The sequence below is a fragment of the Sparus aurata genome, chromosome 24 (assembly GCF_900880675.1).
Source record: "Sparus aurata chromosome 24, fSpaAur1.1, whole genome shotgun sequence".
NCBI classification, from domain to species: Eukaryota; Metazoa; Chordata; class Actinopteri; order Spariformes; family Sparidae; genus Sparus; species Sparus aurata.
Genome location: NC_044210.1, coordinates 5,090,785 through 5,115,527, shown reverse-complemented (window position 1 = coordinate 5,115,527; position 24,743 = coordinate 5,090,785). Strand labels below are relative to the sequence as shown.

The 24,743-nt window shown below is 44.1% G+C and overlaps 3 protein-coding genes across 7 annotated transcripts; all 3 read left to right on the top strand.

The window, feature by feature from the left end:
- Positions 1–4,448: 4,448 nt before the first annotated feature.
- Positions 4,449–15,034, top strand: abcb6a (ATP binding cassette subfamily B member 6 (LAN blood group) a). Of its 2 annotated transcripts, none has more exons than XM_030410295.1 (20): positions 4,449–4,787; positions 5,259–5,782; positions 7,687–7,827; positions 7,951–8,140; positions 8,587–8,679; positions 9,063–9,255; positions 9,379–9,500; positions 9,611–9,720; positions 9,842–9,907; positions 10,991–11,116; positions 11,349–11,425; positions 11,658–11,721; positions 11,819–11,904; positions 12,001–12,058; positions 12,178–12,282; positions 12,608–12,782; positions 13,019–13,131; positions 13,390–13,484; positions 13,601–13,669; positions 13,771–15,034. In XM_030410295.1, the coding sequence occupies exons 2-20, from the start codon at positions 5,267–5,269 to the stop codon at positions 13,928–13,930; spliced, it is 2,559 nt and encodes an 852-aa protein (XP_030266155.1). In that variant the 5' UTR covers positions 4,449–4,787; positions 5,259–5,266; the 3' UTR covers positions 13,931–15,034. The 2 variants fall into 2 exon arrangements, with proteins under 2 accessions (XP_030266155.1, XP_030266156.1); XM_030410296.1 differs by having other exon boundaries at positions 4,456–4,568; positions 13,771–13,930.
- A 219-nt stretch (positions 15,035–15,253) lies between these two features.
- Positions 15,254–19,768, top strand: cnppd1 (cyclin Pas1/PHO80 domain containing 1). Its single transcript, XM_030410098.1, has 8 exons — positions 15,254–15,541; positions 16,158–16,260; positions 16,515–16,596; positions 16,683–16,803; positions 16,971–17,099; positions 17,206–17,267; positions 17,384–17,501; positions 17,740–19,768. Exons 1-8 carry the CDS (start codon positions 15,479–15,481, stop codon positions 18,385–18,387), a joined length of 1,326 nt encoding a protein of 441 aa, XP_030265958.1. The 5' UTR covers positions 15,254–15,478; the 3' UTR covers positions 18,388–19,768.
- Positions 19,769–19,883: 115 nt separating this feature from the next.
- prkag3a (protein kinase, AMP-activated, gamma 3a non-catalytic subunit) lies at positions 19,884–24,263 on the top strand. 4 transcript variants are annotated; one of them, XR_003983040.1, is made up of 13 exons: positions 19,884–20,425; positions 20,581–20,620; positions 21,055–21,155; positions 21,266–21,347; positions 21,480–21,538; positions 21,646–21,706; positions 21,804–21,858; positions 21,983–22,109; positions 22,228–22,393; positions 22,513–22,550; positions 22,736–22,882; positions 22,986–23,178; positions 24,009–24,141. XR_003983040.1 is itself a non-coding variant. In XM_030410100.1 (13 exons), the coding sequence occupies exons 1-13, from the start codon at positions 20,408–20,410 to the stop codon at positions 24,029–24,031; spliced, it is 1,011 nt and encodes a 336-aa protein (XP_030265960.1). In that variant the 5' UTR covers positions 19,884–20,407; the 3' UTR covers positions 24,032–24,263. The 4 variants fall into 4 exon arrangements, 3 of the variants coding, with proteins under 3 accessions (XP_030265960.1, XP_030265961.1, XP_030265959.1); XM_030410100.1 differs by having other exon boundaries at positions 22,986–23,079; positions 24,009–24,263; XM_030410101.1 differs by having other exon boundaries at positions 21,646–21,691; positions 22,986–24,263.
- Positions 24,264–24,743: the final 480 nt, after the last annotated feature.

Genomic DNA, 24,743 nt, shown 5'->3' with positions numbered 1-24,743 from the left:
GTTGGTGCAATGACTGGCTTTCACTGCAAATTCTTCCACTTTGACATGAAATTGGAAGATCTGCTTTAAGTCTCCATGTCTTTAGTGTATCTTGAATTAACTGCACTCATATACCTGTTTTAATCAATGGTTTGAATTTCCGTATCTCTCAACAGGTTGCGTCTTTTGTGCCGTCTTAAACCGCTAATCGACATCGTTATAAATGCAGGCCCGCCCTTAACGATCTTCGAGCTTGAATAAAGGTAGCGATAACGATGATAAAATAGGGTTTAATAAATGTCTAAATTATTCAAGAGGATTAAGAGCTTATATAATGACCATTTTACACGATAATCAATGAGTTTTTCAAACCCATTTGTTAAAACAGACGTCATATCTGTGAATCTTTACACTCCCTTCAGTCCACTTTTATTTCAGGGCAGGAGCAGAGTGCAGGAGAAATGTGCTGCTTGCTTTCCCATCCACGGCAGCATTTTTAATCAGTATGGATATACTATGGTCACTGGTGCAGCAGAGCAGTCAATCTAAAGTGCTTCCATGCCACTTATTTATGTTTACCCTTCATTCTGATGTTTAGTGCAGTATAAGCACAGGTCCGCCTTCACTTCTGACCGTGTCTGATCGACATTAACCCGCTTTTGTTCCATTTGTTTCCCGTTCATCTGGAGCCACGGGGCATTATTATGGTGTGGGAATGCCCCTAGTGGTCGAAGCGGGGTGTTGTAAGAAGATTTTTAGAGAGGTGCCACTCAGGACGTAACGGCTCTGGCATTTAAATCACTGCTTTGATGCACAGAAATGAAAGCAACTGGAGTTTGCGGTTGATAAGACCAAATCCACACATTTACATTTCATCTGTGCAAGGTGTGTGTGTGTGTGTGTGCGTGTTTCCATGTGCGTCTGGCATGCGGGAGAAAGGCGAGTGCTGCTAGTTTTCCAGTCCATTGTGTCTGAAGTGTGTAGATGGGTTAGTCCGGGGCTCTGTGTCCTCTCTAACAATACCGCTCTGCCTCAGCCTATCTGCCTCTGTATCTGTGACAGATTCGCCCACACATTGACGGCACTGGTTTTCTCTAGCCCATGTTATCTTGCACACACACACACACACACACACACACGCTCCCCCTCTACTCCCTCTACTCACTTGTCCGTCTCACACACCTTCTGTCTTCCGACCTCCCTCTGCCTCTCTGTCTGTCTACATATAGAAGACAGTGGCAAGGGTGCAGTTCAGCGGTAGCAGTCGGAGGGAGCCCCTTTGTGTTTGCAGAGAGCGCTTTCGCAGGAGATCTTATCCCCCAGTGCTGCTCTCTTTGCAGCAGGAAGAGGTGGCTGAACTGCTCTCCGTGGGCTGCCAGGGTTGGACGGTTCAAGCTCAAATTCAGAGATACAATGTCGAGCCCAGCGGGCCGAGCGGAAAGTCCCTCCGAGTGAAAAGCTCTTTCAAACATCTCTTAAGCTAGAGGTCATCGACCCCGTGTTCTGAGAAGCTACTCGCCCGTTCAAAAGCTCGAGAGTGTCAAAACATAACAGCATCTCATTTTTTCCCAGTCCCTTAAAGGTCCCATATTATACAAAGATTCAGGTTCATCCTTTTTTTTCTCACACTGTCCATCATTTTAGCACATCTATTCGCCCTCTGTGTTAAAAGCTCCGTCTCTTAAAGGCCCCCCCCATCTAAAAACCTAGTGTGCTCTGATAGGTCTGCCCTCGCACGCCTGAGCAGGCACCAGCCACCATGGCTGTGTAGTTGTGTCACAACAGCTCGATCATAGGCACAATTCCTGATTGGACTGTGGATTGAGCGTTTGATTTCTCAGTGCCTCTCCAGCACCCAGTCGTGCTTCACGCTCCAAAAAGACATCGCGTTACCTTCTACTTTATGGGTCCTTTGAAAGAAAACCTGTTAGATGTGTGTACCTCCTTCCAAAATCTGTAGGCGCTCCGCTCACTCAAGGACCACAACGATAAAACATGTTGGAAAAACTTCACGAGTGGCGAATTCCTTTTTTTTCCTTTGCAGACAGCCATCGTCAGCATGTGGGCCAAAGGAAGAGCCTAGACCAGATGTCTAAACCGAGAACTTGGCGCTCTGTGTTTTTTTTTTCCAGGAAATTGCGTATTTAACCGTGGGTTGGTTCTGGCAGATAAGCTATACAGACGTACGGCAGCGGAGGTAGACGCCTGCCAGGCCGCATTCTCTGTATGAGCAGCCTGTCCGCACACTCGGTAGCAACTCTTCCACACAATAGATCATGGGTGATTTGTGGGTATTAAAGGCGTAGCAAAGGTCATCCGCCAGTGAGCTCTGTGCTAAGAACTGAATTCGCAAAGCCTGATCCTTCAGTGAATACTACATTCAGCAAAAAAAAAAAAACCCGAAAGCTTCATTGATCGCCCCTGCTGCTAATGAGATTGGACGTGGCATTCCTAACACCGCCGATATTCCTCGCCCGCCGAATCGAGGGATTAGATTGGCGCGCACATCCGTCTTACACATCCCAGCCTGCTCCATGCGTACGTGTCGGGCAGCCTCAAGCGAACAAAGAAGCATAAATGAGAATGAAAGGAAAGGTGGGATTGAATGCAAGAAAGGGCCCACCTAAAGGACTTATAGGGCTCCAGCTGAGTCTGTGCGCTGAGGTAGGGACGCCCCACAAAGGGGGAGAGAAATGAGGGTTGTGATGGGCAGGCCATCACATCCAGCGGGAGACAAAGGAGCGGGGGTGACAAGCAGCCGATGGACAGAAGGTCCATTTCCACTCACACAAAAGAGCCGGGGAGATGAAGCAGATTAGCAGCTCTTTATGCCCATTGTGAAGGCTCTAAATGATAAGATTTACCCCCCCCCCCCTTTCCATCCCAGCCTGATTCCTGTGTGAGTGTGTGCGTGTGTGTGTGTGTGTGGGTGTACGCTCGCACAAGACATCACAAGCTCTTTTTTCGCTTCCTTTTTTTATGAACACTCCATGAGGATACGCTTCCCCATTTTTCTTCCTCTCACACGCAGGTACACATACATGTTTTTTTTTTTCTCTTTTTCTGAAGAGTCTTTTATTCCTCCTCATAGGAAGGACAGATGCGACAGCTGGCTTTTGAGTCACTTCCCGCCTTTGTACTAAACCCCGAATTTACGGTTTGATGGAAAAAGCTCTTAACTTAAAGCCTCTCGTCACTGGAAGACGGCGTTCTTTTTCGCGTTCCTTTGACTCGAAAATGACTCTTTTCAGTCGAAGAGGCGCACTCAGTCTGGGTTGCTATGTTCAGAGCTACATTCATTAATCACTCAGTCACTGGCCTTAATACAGCAGTAAAATTACAAACCGCTCGCACTTAATATCGCGCAATTAGATTACATTGTTATTATGTACAATCTCCAGGGTTGTTTTTTCTCACCACCTGTCCGTATGGTCATGGGGTTTCTCTTTATTAACTATTGTTCGTACATGAGTCTGTTCTCTACAGCGGCCTCCACTGACTATACCTTAGTATTTAGTGCCATCTACTGATCATCTTGTAAAATTGCAGACTCTTTCTCCAGTGTTGATGCTTTTTTATGCCTAGTCCACAGCATTGGAAGTGACAGAAATTGGCTTGATAACAGTGCCACTAAAGCTACGCTGGAACCACATGGCTTTAGCATGGCTCATCAATCTGCGAATTGATTGTATTTTATTTCCAGTGGTAGAATGTAACTAAATGCACGAAGACCTTCTAGTAAATTTCAATATCATGTGACTCTACAACCATCTCAGAGGAAAATACAGTCTTTTTTTTTTTTTTTTACTTACTCCATTATTAACACTACCTGACAGAAATGAAACTTTTATCCAAAACACATGATCAGAAAGCAATATTATGGAATACACTACCCAAATTATGGAGTCATTTCTGCGCCAAAGAAGGAAGTAGGAAAATCATTTTGCTAAATAACTGCACAAAATGCACATAAGTATGAAGAGGGATCTAATAAATGATTCATACAAATTATGAATGAATGTGTGAAAAGTATTTTGAATCACTTTAGACATTCTATATTCCCCTATTATTTACTCATTATTTTTTTCCTTTACTTTTAATGGCACTCCAGTGACTCCACACCCAAACTACTACTGTTTTGAAACTAGTAAAATCTTAGTTCCACATTGACAACATTAAAATGCTAGTTCCATGTGAATGAATTGGTAAAGATAATGTATGACAATCATAACACTGTAGACTGAGCTATTCAGCATACTGAGCACTGAGGCTATATTTTCCTTGAAATAGCAACTTAAAGAGTAAAACTGTGAATGCAGACCTTTATCTGTGATGGACTGTGGTGTTACTTTTACACTTAACGTAACCTCCTTGATTTTCCCTAAATAAATGATCACACTCACAACTTCCTGTCTTCCTTTTCATCCACTGAGGGGCGCTGACTTTCAGGTCGTGCAGTCGAACACTGTTGCGTAAAGCGTCGAGTGCCGAGTCATCGATCTGTTGTTTAACACGCGCGCAGCAAGGACAACAGCAGCGGCATGAGCGCGCGCGGTCGATAGCAGCAGTGCCCGCCGGTACCTAGATAAGTATGGAGGCTATCGCACACTCTCCCCAGTCCGTCACGTTCTAATCTGTCGTTTGTGTGAAGGCTGTGTGTAGCTTTAGCCGACTGCAAGAGCTAACAGCTAACTAATAGTGTTAAGTGGGCTTGCTAGCTTCTCTCGAGTAACCTCTGTTGCTGACAAGTGGAGGGTCTGCATTGTGGAGAGCCCTGTGAGGTTGACAGCAACCACCCGGCGGAGAAGGTAATGTAACTAATAAGACCAGTGTGTCAGTTTATGTCTGGAGCCTCTTAAATGCATGTTTATAATAGTGTAACATTCCTTTCGCCTCCCTGAATGATACTGGAGTTATCTCCCTAGGCATGTCTCTCTGTATCTGCTCTGACCATCGCTTTTGGCAGACATTTTGGTAATGTGTGGCAAATGGGTGGAGGTCTTTTATAACCGGCAAGCTAAAACAGGTGCAGTGGTGAACCGTGAGCCAGCAACTAAAGATGTCCCTGAAGTTCACAGCCTAATATAGCAGAGCCGAGCAGCCAGCTCAGTGTGTGCAGAGACTCTTAAAAGAAATGTTTACCTGCTCTTATCCTAGACTGTTTGACTGTGTGTTATTGTTGTTGTTGTTTTTTACAGTCATTTAAGTAGTTGCATATGATCTTGCACTTTGTCCATTATTGCACTGTATCTAATGAAATTATTTCCGTCCCTCCCCAGCTGCAGCCATGGTGTTCATGCAGAGCTACTGTGAAGCCAATTCCTCCATCTCCCACACCTGGGTGGATGAGGGCATCTCGCCCTGCTTCTACTTCACTCTGGTCCCCACCATCCTGCTCACTATCGCCTTCTTCCTCGGCACCATCCACTTCATATTCTATCAAAAATATGGCACGGCGATGGAGCCCAAGTTCATCCCACGCTCCCGCCTCTACGGCTTCCAGCAGGCCATCTCCATCCTTCTCCTGGTCCAGTCTCTGGGTGGGATGGTGTGGCGGGCTGCCAGCGGTGGAGAGCTCCCAGGCTATGTTGTGTTGTACGGCTGCTTCTCCGTGGGGGGCTGGGTCTGGGCCATAGCCGTGCTCCGGGTGGAAAGACGGAGGGTCCTGGTGATGGACCGAACAAGGGGCCACAGCGCAGCCCTGCTGCTTTTCTGGGCTGTGGCTTTCTCAGCTGAGAACTTGGCCTTCGTCTCCTGGTATAGCCCTCACTGGTGGTGGAGCCTAGAGACAATTCAACAACAGGTAGGAATGATTGTTGTCATACAATTAATGTCCCTTCCTATCCGGTCAGGATCAAGTTCAGTTACTTAAGAATGTGCTGATTGTTTCCCCCTTAAACTCAAAAAGGATACATATCTTTAACACACACATCTCTGTCAGTGTTTTTTAATGTTGATGTGTGTTTTCACAGTCTGGTCAGCCAAAGGTTACTTATCTATTAATTGGGTGTGTCTTCTGACTCGCTTAACTTTAAAGCAGTGCAGCCTGTGTTTCTAGTATAACAATCAGCTTTCTCCGAGCTGTCAGAGGGAGACAGGCTGGAATGCAAAAACAACTGCAACGTCACCAGAGCCTCTTTTTTTTGCCGAGTCATTGCCCAGTCTGACTTTCAGATCCCTGAAGGGACTCTGTTAACCAATCAGAAAAGACAAGAAGTCTTGCCCCTCCCATGCTGAGTCAGTTTCTAGTAGTTTCAACTCTGGTTATGCAAATGCAAGCATGACTTGACCTTCCTGTGGTCAAGGGTACTCTGCATGATTTGATCTGTCCTTAACTTGTTTTGTCATCATGCAGTAGTGCTCCTCTAACTGTTCATCCTGCATTTTAATCATTTTGAGTCATCATTTTCAGTGTGAAGCAGGGATCAGCCAATTGTCAACTGAGCTTATTTCAACAGAACTTTATTTTCATAGCACATTTTAGACAAACCACGTTGGCTCATGTAGCATATTTGAAATGCCACAGACAACAATAAATAACAATAGATGTAGCTAACACATGACTAAAAATTACAACAATAAAACAATGATATGATAAAGATAAATTAATAAATAAACAGCAGGAATAAAATAATGCAGGATCCAATGATTAAGACTTAAAAATTAAAGTCTCATTAGAAGTTAAATCAAAAAGACCATCTTCCTTTGCCAAGGAAGTTACATTTTCAACTGAGTCCAGTTGTTGGTCAGTTGGTTTATCAGCAAGATTCCACAAAAACTACTGAGCACATTTCCACAAGACTTGGATGGAGGATCGCTCTCGACCCAAAATAGACCCTGTTAACGTTGGGTGCGGAGACAGATAAAGAAATGGATCCAGGATTTATTTCCCACTTTCTTCAACATTGCAAGATGGGGTGTAATTTGGAATGTTCATTCATTTCTCAGGGAATAATGTGTCTGGTATCTATGAGTGAGACGAACTCGATGGGGATCCTAGATCTGGTGATCTTAAACTAAGGTTAAGCAGGGCTATCTCCACCATGGTGACCTAGAAGAGGACAGAAACATATCAGTATATGGTTTTTGATATTTTTAAAAAGTACAGATACGTGAATATAGTAAAACAGAAGTGCGCAGTGATCCATGGGGGGCCCTAAGGGTATACGATGTAGATATGGCACAATTAGATTTTTGAAAAAATACACGATAGTAATGTGAATATAATGACTAAGTGGGTGAAAATAAGAGTTAGAGCAAGTAGAAAAAGATGGTATGTTCAGGAAAAAACATCTCTTCACTGTAATGCAGCCTTTAAAACCAGGAAGACACAACACTTCTAATACGATATTTAGTCTTATATCATGGTAACAACATAATATCAATATATACAATGTATATTGGTTCCAAATGTTGTTTATCAGTCTCCTTGATTACTGATTAGTCAGGCCTGAAAAAACATATCGGGCAATCCCAGTCTAAAGTTCCTTTTTGAAAGGAGCGCACAATGACTATTGTGAAATATATAGCAGTCACGACTCACTTGTATGTTGATATATTGATATGACTTCCTCAGAGGCTTGGCCACTGAATAATGAATGACACACCCTAATGCGGTCATCGGCTGAGTCACTGCCTCATGCACAGCTATCACACGCTGATTTACCAGATGTGCATGTCCATGTTAACCGCCTATGAACCCCACAGGTCCAGTTTGCTCTGTGGCTGATGCGCTACATGGGCACCGGGCTGCTGTTCTTCATCGGTCTCAAAGCTCCGGGGTTGCCACGGAGACCATACATGCTGCTGATAAATGAAGATGAGCGGGACGTGGAGAACAGTGGGCAGGTAGTGGAGTTAAAACCTGTGACACTTTCATTTCCCAACAGTATTTCAAAGCTTAACCACCTTTAGACATGCCCTCTATTCCACTATTATACGCTATGCGACTCTGTGTTCGGTATATCTCAGAGCCTTTTGGGCAGAACAGAAGACAACCCGTCCACCTGGCACGGCTTCAGGAGGAAAGTCCGTCTCCTGGTTCCCTACATGTGGCCCCGGAACAACATCATCCTCCAGCTCCTGGTCATTTTCTGCTTGGGGCTGCTTGGAGTCGAGAGAGCCATTAATGTCTTTGTACCCATTTTCTACAAGAATATTGGTGAGCGACCTCTTTCTACCAAACCCTGTAGACACAAGTGTTTTGTTTATTTCAGAGTTAAATGGCCCGTTTCTGCAACTACACGCCAGAGCCACAAGCTAATAGTGGTTTTGACTCGCTCAATTTGAGCCAGAGCCTCAAGAGCCAGATAAAAACATGCCAACAAGTGAGCTTGAATACACACCAAGAAGCTTGTAGACAGATTCAACAAATGAGACACACACTGTTCCTCAGGATGTGCAATGTGATAAAACTAAGACATCCTTCGCCTGATGGTTTAGTACTGCCAGAGGGCCAGAGAGACGCATATAAAACACCCAGGCGTCAGGCAACACCTTCCACATTTTACGCGTCTCGTTTATCATCTTGTTTATCCACCACGTCTTCAATTGAAAAAGCCTTCAAGCCTTTGTTCTCATTTAACTTTGTGTTTCTCCCTCCCTCAGTGAATGAACTGACTGACGGCAGCAGCTGGAGAACTCTGGCTACCACAGTGTGCTTGTATGTCCTGCTCAAGTTCTTGCAGGGCGGCGGGGCAGGTAGGATCAACTCGGTCATGTTGTGGATGTGTAATGTATAGTGTTCGCTTTTCACAGACTGACAGACAGACTCAGGGGCAGAGCCAGCGTCTTGTTATCAGAAGGTCGCTGGCTCGCTTCCCCCTTGTCTGCATGTCGCAGTGTCCTTGGGCAAGACACTGAACCCTGAACCGCTCCTGATGTGCTGATCGGCACCTGGCGTGGCAGCCACCGCCATCAGTGTGTGAATGCATGTATGAATTACTGTAAGTCGCTTTGCACAAAAGCTTCTGCGAAATGTAAATACTCTACAAGCAGTGCAGCACATTGATTTTCTGTCTCATATCACGTTTCACATGAGCGGCTCATCTGACGCTTCCGCCGTTATCTCTTCCTCCTCCCAGGTGCCTCAGGGTTTGTCAGTAACATGCGCTCCTTCCTGTGGATCCGGGTGCAACAGTACACTAACCGCGTGGTTCAAGTGCGCCTCTTTTCCCACCTTCACTCCCTCTCCCTGCGCTGGCACCTGGGCCGCAAAACCGGCGATGTGCTGAGGAGCATCGACCGCGGCACCTCGTCCATTAACAGCCTGCTCAGGTAGGACGGCGACGTTACATCAACATTTCAGCAGAAAATTCCTGATAAGTAGCAGGACCAGGGTTTGGTCTGGACATATGTAATCCCTGAAATTGTCTCGATTGTTCTTTTTTTCCTACACAGCTACATTGTGTTCAGCATTTTCCCAACCATCGCTGACATCGTCATCTCTATCATCTACTTCATCACTTATTTCAACGCCTGGTTCGGCCTTATTATCTTCGTCTGCATGGCCTTGTACCTCAGTGAGTAGTAACCATAGCTATCCAGAACTCTATTCATTTATTTCATAATCTTAAATGAAGTGATTAGTTGAACATAAAGATTTCTGATTGCTTGATAATATCTCCTCTAGCTCTGACCATCATCATCACTGAATGGAGAGCCAAGTACAGACGAGACATGAATTTGCAGGACAACAACGCCAAGACGAAGGCTGTGGACTCCTTGTTAAACTTCGAGACGGTATGTGAAAAATGTTTTTGCCCATCAGCCGCTTTGGTCCATGAAGATGTTTGATTTATCCAAGATGTCAAATTTTGTCCAACTTGTTTTTGTTTTTTTTTTGCTTTTGTGTGTTCCATAGGTAAAATACTACAATGCGGAGAACTACGAGGTTGGCCGATTTGAGGATGCCATCTTGAAATATCAGGTAAGTCAGCGGTACTGAGATAAGTGTCTATTTTGACCCTCTTTTTGTTCTGCGCAGAGACAGGTCAACTCCTTAGCACCATGCTAGATTTAGAGTTGCAACGATGAGTCAATATATCTATAAGTCGATAAGTTAACTACTTTGGTAATCGCTAAATCATTTCAGTCATTTTCAAGGAAAAAATTAAAACATTTGCTGGTCCCATCTTCTTAAATAGAAGAATTTGCTGCTTTTCTTTGTTATTTTTGATAGTATTTGAAGAGCCTTTGGGTTTCAGACTGTTGGATAGATAAAAGAAACAGTCTGAAGATGTCACTTTGTAAAATTGTAATGAGCATTTTCAGATTTCTTTGACATTAAATTGGCAATAGGATGAAAAAAAAAACATTATCAGAGTCATTCATTGTCAAAATAAGCCTTAGTTAGACTAACATTGTAACATAATGTTATTATTCTGATAACAGCTGGTATAACATTTGAAATTTTGAAGCAATAAAGTACAGCAAGCTACTGCAGTCATCAGCACTTTGAAGCAGTATCTTGAAACACCTTGTCTATAAATAATAGTTATTGACAACCTGGATCATTTATCATTGACCCACTGTTGAAAACTAAGCTACTTAACAAGTTAGTGACAAGAAACCCAGCCTCAACAATGTCTACAACTTCCTCTTCTGTTTTAGTTTAACAGAATACTGAAGATAAGCTTCGCCTTGAGGAGAATGTCGGCTCGTTGTCAAAACAAACCTTGAGGATAGCTCGCTCGTGTCCCTGTCTGGTTATTGATAGCAACACCGATCTGCAAGTTGCCTAACAGCAGATAGATAAACCTTCCAGGAGATACGTTTTTTTTTGATGTTTCAAAACATTAAAGTTTAGTAAAGAACACACTTTTAAAAAATGGCATGTGCTATTTAGGCATGAGTCAGTGTCCAGCTCTCAGCGTTATCAAATCTGCATTTACACAAGGAGCAGTGAAGAAGTTAGCCTTCTGTTGTGGCTCCTAATATCACTCTTTATGTTGTTGTTGTTGTTGTTACAAAGAAATCAGTATTTGTATGTTTCTCCTCCTGTTTTTTTTAGGAGTCGGAGTGGAAGACCCAGGCGTCCCTGGCCTTCCTCAACCAAACACAGAACCTCATCATCGGATCAGGCCTGCTGGCTGGCTCCCTGCTCTGTGCCTACTTTGTGACTGAAGGAAGATTTCAGGTACCGGTCACTTACGAAATTCCTTTCACATCATAGCCAACAGAAACTGCCTGGAGAGCTCTCTCAAGCCAGCTGGCACCTTTTATATTGGTTTTTGCAATAAAAGGAGACGGTATTATGTAGAAAACTCCTCCCTTCAACTTCATCAACCAAATGCTGTTCAGAGTGTATGGTGTGTTTCAGTAATTAGAATGTAAAGAATAACAGCGTAGTTCATTTGACACTTTTCTAGGTTGGAGATTTTGTTCTCTTTGGCACCTACATCATCCAGCTGTACACCCCCCTCAACTGGTTTGGAACCTATTACAGGTAAGAAGAGGTAGAAACAGCTTAAAACTCATTAAGATGGACGGCAGCATAGTAAAATACATCAGCTTTTGAAGGTTGCTATTTATAGGAAAAGTTGTTTTTTCATCTTGTCAAAAAGTGATGCTTTGGGATTCACAGCCGACCCGTTCTACAGTCCCAGAGCGCCATTATTTGACCTCATTCCTTTGCGCTTGGTTAATTATTTTAAACATTTGGCTCAATTTTTTTGCAGAATGATCCAGAATTCCTTCATTGACATGGAAAGCATGTTCAAGCTTTTCGAAGAAGACGAAGAGGTACTTTTTAAAACTCGCCAGTCTTTGGTCTTTGTCTTTAAATGCTTTTTTTATTGTCACGTTTCTTAATATCGTCTGTGTTTGTTCTCTTGCGCAGGTGAAAGATGAAGTAAACGCAGGGAATCTTCTCTACAAACTGGGAAAACTGGAGTTTGAGAATGTTTACTTCAGCTACACGAATGGGTCGGTTCACAGTTGATTTTTATAGCCCAGTTGGAACCAGAATTATGTGACGTTATCTAGATTCTATTTTACAGGACTGTCTTACTGTTTTTGCAGGAAGGAGATTCTCAACGATGTTTCCTTCACTGTACTTCCGGGACAGACACTTGCCCTGGTAAGTCTAAGGAACCGCTTGAATTCAAAAGATAGATTTTGCCCTCTACTCACTCATACAGCTGAGCTGCCTGTGTTCTGTTGGGACTGTGCAATTTTAAGTTTCTCTTCTCTCCCCAGGTGGGACCGTCGGGCTCTGGAAAGAGCACCATCGTTCGACTCATCTTCCGTTTCTATGATGTTCAGGGAGGCTGCATTCGCATCGATGGCCAGGACATATCAAAAGTAAATGTTTGCCACCAGAACTCGTATATGAGATGACAAAGCTCAAGGATCTATTAGTAGCATAGCATGAAAGCTTTACATAGTGCCACCAGAAGTAATTAGCGAGGTCTCATATGCATTAGAAGCATTGTACATCATTCCATGTGCAAATGAAGTCATCTGACTACTAGAGGCATGAATTAGCACCTTGTTATGTTGCCCTCGAGATTACCAAGAGCAATAAAAGCACAAGTTCCAATGTCTCTAACATAGCTGTATGCAGCTGTGTGTGTTTACAGGCACACTCTGGACCAGTACTTACTACGTCTCTGTCGTCTCTCCTCAGGTGAAGCAGGTATCTCTGCGAGCTCATATCGGCGTGGTTCCCCAGGATACCGTGCTTTTCAACGACACCATCCAGAACAACATTCGCTACGGCCGCATCTCTGCCAGCGACCAGGAGGTGGAGGAGGCTGCTATAGCTGCTGATATACACGATAAAATCATGACCTTCCCTGAAGGTAAGATTAACTCTGCTGTGTTTCTGTGAAGGACAGCTTTGTGTTTCTTTGAGCCACAGCAATGGCTTAGAGGGATTTTTTTTTTGTTTTGCTTGTTCGTTTTTTGGGTTTGATTTTACGGACGCATCTACTATACTCTCTATTGTTCATGTTCAAAATGATTTGATACAAAATGAAGTCCTCTGTACGATCTTCTATAATGCACAAACCTTCTCGCCTACATTTATTTCTGGCAGGTTATGATACACAGGTGGGTGAAAGAGGTCTGAAGCTGAGTGGAGGAGAGAAGCAACGAGTGGCCATCGCCAGAACGATCCTGAAAGCACCGCAGATCATCCTGCTCGACGAGGTAAGATTACAAAAGGGAGAGATTGTATGCGGACCGATGCTGTCCTGCTATTTATCGAATAACACTGAATCCGACACTACTTTGTTGCCCTTTTGTCTATTGCTAATTGTTCATTAGTTGCTGCTCAGCTTTTACTTGAAGTATTAGTTCGCCCCAAAAAATGGCAATTCAGTAAATATCCACTCACCTCCGTACTGATGTTGTGTGGCTTGGGTTACTGCTCCTACTGTTGTTTTAACAAATACTGTCTCTCTTTAGGCCACATCAGCACTGGACACACAGACGGAGCGCAACATCCAGGCTTCATTGGCTAAAGTCTGCTCCAATCGTACAACAGTGGTTGTCGCTCACAGGTAAGAGACACGTGTAGTGAAGGCTTTTACTTCTGAAAGTTTTTTCTCTATTTTCTTTGTTTTTAGGATATCAGTGGTTTGTCTAAAGTGTTGTGTGAACCTTTTCATTTTTAAAGATTGTCCACCATAATCGGAGCCGACCAGATTCTGGTTATTAGCGATGGCCGGATCGCTGAGAGAGGACGGTAAGTGTGACCTGTAGTTTTGAGCGTCATACTGACAACCATACGGTAAACCCTCTTCTTTTCACCAAATTCTGAGTGATTCACTTTCTCTCCATCCAAAGACACGATGAGTTGCTGCTCAAGGGAGGCTTGTACGCCGACATGTGGATGAACCAGCAGCAGGCCCAGGACTCGGACTCCTCGTCAGAGTCCGAATCAAAAGACCGCAAGTCCGAGAAGCTGCAGCCGCCGTCCACCTCCTCGGGGGACCACGGCCACTGAATGTGCCGCTTTGTGCTTCCTCTTAAATGAGAACTCTACATTTTGATTCCCCTCTTTATTGTAAAAAAAAAAAAAAAAAGCAGGTGGATGACGTTAACGCAAACGTACACTCGTTAAGATGAACATTTTATTTATTTATATGAAATTTCAAACTGAATGTGCAATGGCAAGTCATGGAGATAAGGGAAGGTGCTTGTTAAAATGATAAGGTACAAGCCCCGGTCGTGTCCAACTGTGTCAAAAGATATTTGTTTTTACACCCCGTGATATTAATTGTGATTATCGCCAAGATTTTACTATTTTATCTTCACACCGGATTTTCTTTTAAGAATATTATTTTAAGAAGCGCTCCTGCCACATTTTTAAAATGTTTTTGTCTTTATTTTTCATGTTAAACACTGACTTTTGTTGATGCTGTCTGATCTTTTTACAGTTAAGCCTGAAATAGTGTATGCGATGGACATTATTTAGAGATACAAAATTGCAAGAAGTAAGGGGATAAAAACGCTCTAATCACAGCCTCAACACTGCATCTTGTTGAATTCTGCTGCCCACCGAATAATATCACACGACTGGCATCAAGTTGGTGTACGAGCTGTCAGGGATTTCATTCAGCTGTGTTTTATTTAAATGTTTTTGGTAGTTGATTTCTGAGCTCTGCTGTTATTTAAAGTGATGTATTTTTTGATATATATATAAATGTGTAAGCCTCTGTATACTTTGGATCACTTAGGTAAAGCGGGGTGTGCTGCTTGTCACATCATTGTGTTTTTATCTTGCAATCGTGTTTTTATAAAATGATCTACATTCACATAAGGTTGTACAATCCACGTCTGCCTGTCCTGGGCAGTTAAAGTCAATAGAAAAACCATGAAAACGACATCCCATCAAACTTAAACAGCCCACGCAGTAACAACAGTCTACCCACCATTATTCTCACTAACTGTAATATGTAATTATATGCCGTCATATACACAATATCTGACTAGGAATTTTCGGGATGTCTGTTTCTACCTCATAAAAGGTGTTGTCCATGATTATTACATTTTGTAAATGTTTCCGTTGTCTTGCATTGAAAGATGCGAATAAAGGGTTTTTTCTTCCCCTGGTGTTCCAGTTTGTGAAATCAGAACAATTTCCAGTCCAGTTTTGATAGATCATGTTAAGATAGCATTCGCAGCTCACAGATTATTCCAGTTGTACATAGTTTTGCATCAGCAGGCGTTGATCACACCAGCCTAGTATTATTAAAGCATGCATAAGTGTAGTACAGCTAGTTTCCATTGATAGACACCATCAGTAAGATAAAAATAACTGGTTCCTTTGGCTGATGGGAGTTTACAACTGTTGTGTAACAGCTCCTCGGCGCGCCCCCTCCTGGCCCCACCATCTGTACTGGTCTGGAGAGAAAAAACGAGGCAAACAGCTGACTGACAGTCGCGGTCAGGGCGTGTTGTTTAGCTGAGCTCTACTTAGCCAGGCGGGGCAACCAGGCCGAGCAGTCGCCCTTTCAACACACGGTTGACTTATGTTGAATCTATAGAAGATATGGATTTCGACGCGTTATTTAACGAGAAGACCTTTCGGTTTTCGGACTTCCAGGAGTTTACGGTACGTCCTCGAGTTATGGCCACGCTGGGCTCAACACAATACGGAAGCTAACGCTAGGCGCAATAGGTTAGCTGTGTTTAGCAATGTCAGCTAGCGAGTCCCTTATTTGAACATGATGTCCCAGGAAGCTACCTAGCCACGGTCTGTTGTTGGCGAGGTGAACGTGACATTGATAAGTGTTTAAACTCAAGCTGAATAATGTGGCGTTTAAACATTTCAGATAGGAAAAATAAAAAACGTTATTAACTCACTTAAAATAGCTGACGCTTGTAGTTTGTTAGCTAAACTGTTAGCTACACTCACTTCGTCGTTCACCAGCCAGGGCATAACGTTAGCTTGGCTAAAGTTGTGAAGTAGAGTATTACAGGGGGGTTACAGCTTACAGCTGCTGATAAAGCTGCTGATAAAGTCATGTGCCTAGTGTTGATAGACGCATTTATGAATATTCGTGTTAAAGTTGATGCTTAGCATGCTGTTTTGCAGGTAACGTCAGCGTTTCAACCGCCGTTAAGCAGCTCGGTTGGCTAATGCCTCCCAACTGACATGATCTAGCTTGGTTCCCTAATGCTGCAGCTAATCAGGTAGCTAATGTTGTGTTGTGTTTTTTTTTTTACAGTTTCTTCCTGCACACCAGAAGTTGACCGAACGAGTGAGAAAGCGACTGTACTATGGCCTGGACAAAGACGTTTCTTTAGATGCCCTCTCTTGCCCTGTTACAGGTGAGTTGACGTTAAAGTTTAGCTTTTAAACTCGGGCAGTTAAGTAGTACCAAGACCTGAGCTCCTCTCTGATGCTCCTTTAATAAGTCACTGGATGTCCTTGCCCTTCTTTCTGACTTGCTGCCAGGCAGTGTCAGAAAAGCAGAAGTTTTTGCACAACTTTAAAGGATTTCCCAGCTTGGTCAATGTACAGCTTAAATAGATAATCGCTTGAGATAACTTTTGCCTTTTTTTGATTCTTTCGTCTTCTCCAGATATTGCTGTCGAGATCTTCCAGAAGTCTGCCCCGAGCCCGATCCGAAAGCTCCAGAAGAAGTATGCTGCTCACGTGTCCAGGTTTGTGCTGTGTATTATGTATGCGTGGATCAAAACAAAGCACCACCAGTCATAACACTTTTAAACACATCTGTTTGTGTCCTCAGGGAGGCCTGCATCTCTCCGTGTGCCATGATGCTGGCTCTGGTTTACATAGAAAGGCTCCGACACAGAAACCCAGAATACCTGCAAAAGATCTCCTCCTCTGACCTCTTCCTGATCTCCATGGTATGTGGGTTCGGTTCAAAGGGTTCTCCTAAATGCGTCACTGTTATTTTTAGCATGTTCTCTGCTCGTTTAAGTATGGATGTCCACAATAGTTTGGTTTTTTTGGGGGGGAGCCCTGTATTGCAGATTTTTGCGATTAATCTCTCTCATCTTTCACATCTAATTAGATGGTTGCCAGCAAGTACCTGTACGATGAAGGAGAGGAAGAAGAGGTGTTCAACGACGAGTGGGGAGCGGCCGGGAAGCTGGACGTCAAGACTGTCAATAACCTGGAGATGAACTTCTTGAACGCCATTGTAAGCGTGTGCAGGTTTTTTCACGCGACGTGTGTTCACGTGTGTGTGTGTGTGTGTGTGTTTGCTTCACGGCCTCTGTTCTAACCAGCATGTCGTGTCTTTTTAGGAGTGGAGCCTCTTCACGGAGCCAAATGACTTATTTGATATACTAAGTCAACTGGAAACCAGGTAGGTGGTCAGCGACGGTGAACTCAACATTGTGCTAAAATAAGCAGGCTGGGTACTCTATCAGCACTGCGGTTGCGTAGCCAGTCGACGTGATTTTACGATTCTACCTTCCGCAGCATCGCAGAGCGGCAGGGGATGAAGCGCGGCTGGTTCACCTACACCGACCTCTGTGTTCTACTGGAACAATCGGCGTGGAGTCAGGCCCTCACTGCCATCTGCCAGCACTTTACAAAGGTGAGAAAAATATGAGGAGATATTTATGTGCCCGGGATGTTTCAGGTGTAAGTTTTCTTAATTTTGTGGCACTAAAATCAAAACTGTAAATGTGGAAATTAGCATCGCCTTGGTTTCCTGGGCAAAAAGCCAAAGGGAGTATTTTTTTCCCGTTAGATTTTTGGTTATTCAAGAAATAAGCTCTGCCGCAAACAAATGTTGGCTTCGATAATCCGATTCAACCTCGTTCTATTTTCAGGTATCCTGTATGCTCGGGCTCGTCTATCTGACCAGTGTGGCTGGACTGATTGCCACCAGCGCTGTGCTGCACCAGCTCAGCCTCTCCAGAAGCAGCCAGTCCCTGCTGCCACCCGCACCAGAGATCAGCCCGGCCCACATTCAGACCTCCGACCTCAACTCCGCAGCCCCGTCTGAAGCCCAGCACGTCCCCTGTTGCCTTCTGGCCAACAAGAGTCTGACCCGCCAGACCGGAGAACTTGGAGTGGACCAGCACCTCACGCAGAGCCCCCCGCCGGCTTCCTCGCAGACGTCATTGTTGTGTCTCTGGGGCTCCCTCCTCGCCTCGATGGGTCACACGCATCCCGAAACTAATTCCGACATGGACGCTCCCCCAACTTGGTCTCCTGTCTCCTTCCTCTGTCCTGGCTGTCTTGCAACCCTCCCTCCTCTTCAGTGTGGGCTTAGAAACACCTCAGCACTTGGCCGTCAAGGTCGTCTTGATAACCACCAGCGTCACGCACCATGGCTGGCCTCCAGCCTCCTTGGAGGGGCCGAACCGAGTCTGAACTCTCGCCTGGGGGTGTTCCCCCCTGTACAGCTTGGACCCTGCCATCCAAAGTCTATATTACCTGTCGACAAAGCCCAAGCTCTGCTCATGCCAGGCTAGAGACTGCAGACCTCCCCCTCCTGTCAACCTGTAGCTCTGGACTCTTGAAGTTAAACCAGCGTTGATTTCATCACTCATCAGCTGCTTTGTGTCCTGTTATTTTTTTTTTTTTTTACTTATCCACATCTAGAATACAGGCGCAAAGGCAAGAGTTACGAGGCACATCTTGACAGGGTGAGAGTTTGAGCCACAGGATGGAAGTTCACTTATAGTCCTGCAGAATACATTATTGCCATAATTGCAACGCCATAGTGTTCAGTTAAACGCCCTGCTTTGTTTTGGCTGCAGAGGGAAGATGTGAAGGGATTCTGAAAAAAAGAAATGTGATTTGTTTCTCTTTTTTATTTTAATTTTTTCTTTTGGCTGCAAACCAAATTGTTTCATTAGCAACATTATCGTCGCTGAGAAACTCAGACCTGTGGTAGTTGAAGAAGGGGCCCCCGTGTTGAGTTATCACGTTAAAGCAGGTTTGCTACTGGGCAGGTTGATGAAAGCGCGTGTGGAAGTTTCACAACATATCTGAACGCCGAAGGTCTCACAGCAAGTTTTTCTTTACGATGGGACGCTGAGAAGAATGAACTAAGTCGGTTAACTACGCCTGCTACATTTTTTGGCTTCAGCACATTTTGCTCACTGTTACCATGTGTTTTTTCTTTTCCGAACAAGGAGCTTTACATCGGTCACACGCGAGCCGCAAGCACTGATTTTGTACACCAGATTTGTTACTGTCTCCCGTCCTTGTAAGCCTCCTAAGAAAGGAACCTGTTTGAGTGCAGACAACATCTCCATACCTCCATAACAGTGTAACTGTTATCAACCACACAGAAATTTTTTACAGTCTGCATTCATCAGTTTTTTTGGAGGTTTTTTTTATGTGGGATGTCACATAATCTTAAAGCCACTTGTGTAACAGGGTAACGTGTAGCCACATTTAAGAGATTAATCTAGAAGTTTCTCCAAGGGGAAGAAGGTCTGTATAAACAAAAGATGTGTTCCTGGGGGTTCATTCAGTTTGTTTGTTTTCTGAAGATAACATGTTGAAAGATAACAGCAGTGTTTTCTCTGTCTGGAATTTGCACACCTGGCTCCACCTCCATTGCTACGGGACTGTTTCACTCCATCATTACTGCATTAGACTGCACCAGAAGAAGACGTAAAGAACGGATGACTTTGTACGTACACAGCTACACGCGGTCCCAGAGACGTTTTCGCTTTGTAAATTGAACCTTTGACAAATTGCTCTGAGCGTTTTGAATTTGATACACTTTGAAGCACGAAGTCCTTAAATTTTTGTACATGGTGTAAAAAAAAAAAAATATGAAAAAAATGAAAATGCAAATCTGTAGAAAAAGGAGCAAATAAAAAATGCCTTTGTTTTGGACGTTTTGTTTGTCATTGTCTGCGTTGACATTAATTTAAAACGCACTGCGGTGAGAGGTTAACGGCAAACGCTATGCTTTGTATGTGTAGCCTCTCGTAAAAGCCTCGACTGTATGTAGCCTTGACATTTACTCCATATAGACCATAGAGTCTGTGCCTTGTAACATCTGACATGGCAGGAGAAACTGTACCTTCTTCATACATGTTCTTGCAAATCACATAACCCAGATTTTGTAAAAACACCTTTGTAACGTTTAGTTCTACGCCAAAAATCCACTTTGTGTGCCGCAGCCAATAAATACTGTCAACTGAGCGTGATCAGCAGAGACGGTAGCAGATTGGGAATGCATCCTGAAAGCCAACGCATTCCCTCTTAAACGTCCGTGAACGCGTCGCGATGATGGTTGTGCGTTACAGGGACAGGAAGCAGGCGTCCAGCTTTTGGCAGAATGTGGGCCTGTCCCCTCCCCCCTGGGCGCTGCGCCAGCCTCCCTCACCCCTCCCCGTCGCATACCGCCGGAGAGTTCCTAATATAGCCCCGACTGCTTTGTAGGAAAGGGTAACAAACCACGCAGGAGTCGCCAAGAGTTCGAGTTTGCTGCTCTGCAGACTGACTTTTTCATGGACACACAGGAGAATCATGGAGCCTCTCTCACAGGTGAAAAGTTACTTCAGGGTGAATATATAAGCAGGGGTGGAGGAACTGAGATGTGTTTAAAGTGTTAGTGGTGGCGTGGAGGTGATTCGTCTTGTCGATGTTTAAATTATTGTGACAATGTCATGTGAAGAATGTTTGGCCTCGCTGCGTTGCAGGTGTCATTCCCAGTAAAGAAGCAGGAAATGCAGAAACAAGGTACGGTTACAAAAATTGGTGTGTGTGTGTGTGTGTGTTGTGGTCTGTCTTGAACACATGTAGACGCAGAGGTGAAGGAATTACCCAGATTTGAATTACATGAACAAAAGTCATCATAATACTGTGCGGAAGTGCTCTGTGATATCAATTTATAAGTAAGGTATCCCCTGTTAGGATTATATCCAGTCTATTATATCACTGTATGCTACTACTACAATTTGAGAGGAGTGTGTGTCTGTTGATCTCTGTGTGTGTGTGTCAGCGCTTCCTGAAGGTGCTCCAAAAAAAGACATTAAGTAGAAGAAAATAAAAATAAATGACATGTATCTCAAAATAGTACAGTACTTTCCTGTAACAGTTAATATTTGTCCAGCAAGTGTGCGAGCTTTAATTTTTTTTAAGCAAAAAAAAAAAAAACGTGTGCTTTCTCACAGAGGGTGACGACACCATCTACATGAATTTCATGAAAAGCCACTGCTGCTATGAAGCCATTCCAACCAGCTGTAAACTGGTCATATTTGACACCACACTACAAGTAAGATTTTACACGCTTCCTGTGTCTCGTATGGAAAATATAAAAAGTTGAATGTGTGTGGAGCATCTTTTGTGCGTGTAAACCCCCTCACATTTATGACTTTCCGGAAGGTGAAGAAAGCCTTTTTTGCACTGGTGGCAAACGGCCTGAGGGCGGCGCCTTTATGGGACAGCAAGCTGCAGAGATTTGTGGGTAAGGCGAGTAGATTTAAAGGGCGACACACACGGAGGACTCAAACTGCCAACGCCAAAATGAGTAAAGGGCTCAATAAATTGAAATGCAACAAAAACAATGTCGAAAATAAATTCTTTTTTTCTCTCGCAGGCATGCTGACGATCACAGACTTCATCAACATCCTCCACTGCTATTACAAGTCCCCTATGGTGAGCGCGAACACACTCATTGCATGCATTGCCATTTATATGATTGATTTGATCTTTTCCTTCTGCAGAAATGATCGCCCTAACTTGACATTTCCCTTTTTAAAAAGGTTCAAATGTACGAGCTGGAGTGCCACAAGATCTCGACATGGAGAGGTGACTCATTTCAAAGTAAACGAGCAATACAGATCCACTATATGTACTCCTCACACATGCGTCTGTGTGGATTACCATTAGAGCTCTTCTCTCTCTCTCTTCCTTTATCTAGACGTCTACTTACAGTGTTCCAATCACTTCCTCATTAGTATCTCCCCGGAGGCGAGGTGAGGGCAGCGCAGCGCACTCCGATGAGATCTTCAATGCCGTTTTATCTCTTGTTTACATTCCACTTAACCCGTCTAGCCTGCCAAGGCGGTGAACGTTCCCTTTGTTGTCTCCTCCTCGCAGCCTCTTTGATGCCATCTACTCCTTACTCAAACACAAGATCCACAGGCTGCCGGTCATCGATCCGCAGACGGGGAATGTCTTGCACATTCTGACCCACAAAAGAATCCTCAAGTTCCTCCACATATTTGTGAGCGAGCTTTTCATTGGTTGTGGTTTACTTCCATTTCACCTGACGTCGTTCACAAAAAAGGGGGGACATCAATGTTCTTCTGCTGTGGTGTTTTGGATGTTTGTTTTTTTTGCAGGGGAAGAAAGTTCCCAAGCCCGCGTTCCTCGGGAAGCAGATCCAGGAGCTGGGGATCGGAACGTTCAGGAACATCGCCACCATTCGGCAAACGGCGACGCTCTACGACGCCCTCTCCATATTTGTGGAGAGGCGGGTGTCGGCCTTACCTGTGGTGGACGACCAAGGTACAAGGGCTGCAACAAAAGGATTATTTTCGTCGTCGATTAATCCGCTCGGCCATCTGTAGCGTGAAAAACTGTGAAAAATATTCCCTTAAATGTGTTGTTTTGTCTTTTTTTTGCAGGCAAAGTGGTGTCCCTCTACTCAAGATTCGATGTGATCGTAAGTACACAAGACAGACGTGGTTTCGCTCAAGAAATCTAACGTCTTAACGCTTCTTTGTGGGGCTCTATTCGCACACTGTCCATCACCCCCTGCATTTTATTATCCTTGCGTATAGCAGCGTTGCGTGCCGACACCTGCTCAGAAACTGAGGCGACTGTCTTGTGTTTTTGCTCCGTGGGCAGAATCTAGCGGCCCAGAAGACTTACAACAATCTGGACATGACCATGCAGGAGGCCGCTCGCCGGCGCGTGTGTTATGTGGAAGGGGTTATCAAGTGCTACCCTGATGAAGCCTTGGAAACCATCATAGACCGTATTGTCAAAGCTGAGGTAGATATGTTCTTCCGAAGAGTTACTAAATGTTTTTTTTTTTTTTAACATCAGAGAATAAGAGGTGAGCATTCTTTCCTTGTCACTTTCCGGCTTATCCCAGGTCCATCGGCTGGTCCTGGTGGACAGGGCTGACGTGGTGAGGGGCATCATCTCTCTGTCTGACCTGCTGCAGGCCATGGTCTTAACCCCGGCAGGTATTGATGCCCTTTTGTCCTAGCACCCGGGGACGGAGGGTTCCCCTTCCCTCCTTTACCACCTGTGTAGGCTTGAGTCCTGGTCATGTATCCAGCCAGGTAGGCCCTGGAGCCTCTTTGCATCCTCAACTTGTCCCCATCTTCCCCACAACAACCCTCCCTGTTAACTGGTGACCAGCACCCAGAGGGCTTAAGGGAAAGGTTTTCCCAAAATTGAAAATTCACTCTTTATCCACTCAACTTCAATGCCGATGGAAAGTCAACTTCGCAGTAGCTTCACAGGACAACGTTCTTCCGGCATTTTCCCAAAAACTCCTGAAGTGAATGGGAACATGTGTAAAAGTGCAATTTACCACCCAAGAAAATACAGATTGTTTGGCGTAATCCAAGTCGCTGGAAGCTCCAAGATCCCAAATTGATTTGATCTATTGGCGTGTACGCTAACGCTTTTAGCTTAGCAGATTTTTGCCCTGTAAAAAACATGTACACAACGTCTTATTAAACCAATTTTTGCTCTCGGGGCTCCCAAAGCCAAAAAAAAAAAAACAGCGTCTCCAGTGTAATCCAAGTCCCTTTTTAAAAGTACCCATCATTCAGTCGTTCGGGAGAAAGCTGCCTCGCTGTTTTGCTGTGAAGTTCCACAAGTGTTTTGTGGGCCACAAAACATCACCCGACCTTTTCGTTGGCACGGGTGATTCGATAATGACTGGATTTTCACTTGTGGGGGAACTATTCCTGTAACCTCACTCGTCATTCTTTCATGCATGTGCAATACGAAACCGTGCGCCGCTTTCAGGTCGCTTCACTCTTGCGTGAAAGCGACTGAATCCAGCGCACAAACCCACAGGCAAGCATGTGCTGCTTGGCTTTACATTTTTTTAGGTGATGCCCGTCATAGTTGCTGAGTGTCCTCTGTTTATGCCTTTCAGAGATCAACCTGCCAGTGAAGTGAGAGATCAGAAAGGAATTACAATGCACTGGCTGTGCGGCTGTATAAAATGTCTTCTCTGATCTATGTGCTGTGTTCAGGTCACAATAATGGACAGTGAGCTGACCATGATACTGTAATGGCTCTTTAAAGGTCTCCAGCACAATGTCCATATTGGCTACCTTTTGATCAAATTGATCAATATATGTTTTCTTAATACTGTTTATTTCTGTATTAAACATTTGTATGAAAGCTTGCTGGTCTGCTCAGTGTACAGTTCCTGGAGAAATACAGATTTTTTACTATGGCTCAAAGGGAAAGTTCACCCCAAAATCAAAAGTGTGTATAAATCAATTCTATCAGTTTTTTTTTTTTTTTTAAGAATAAAATGAACTAGATGTCACTTGTGGTGCTCAAAGCGCTAAATAAATACCTTTGAAAATAATTTAACAGCAATGTTTCTTTTCAGAAGGGATGACACAGTTACTCAAATAATCCACAGACCACGTGTGAACTTTTGTCGTCAGCTATTCTCTCACCCATGAGCAGATTCATGTAGATGATAAGGAAAGAAAATAGTTCAGCATGAAACTTCTCACAGCAAGAACTGTGGTTTATCTTGAGTAACCGGGTCATGATTCTTGGAAAAAGACATTCCTTTTAAGTTTTTCCAAGTGTGTTTTTTTTGGCGTGTGCCATCTAGTTCCATTATTGTTGAGGGAAGGCGCACATCTCT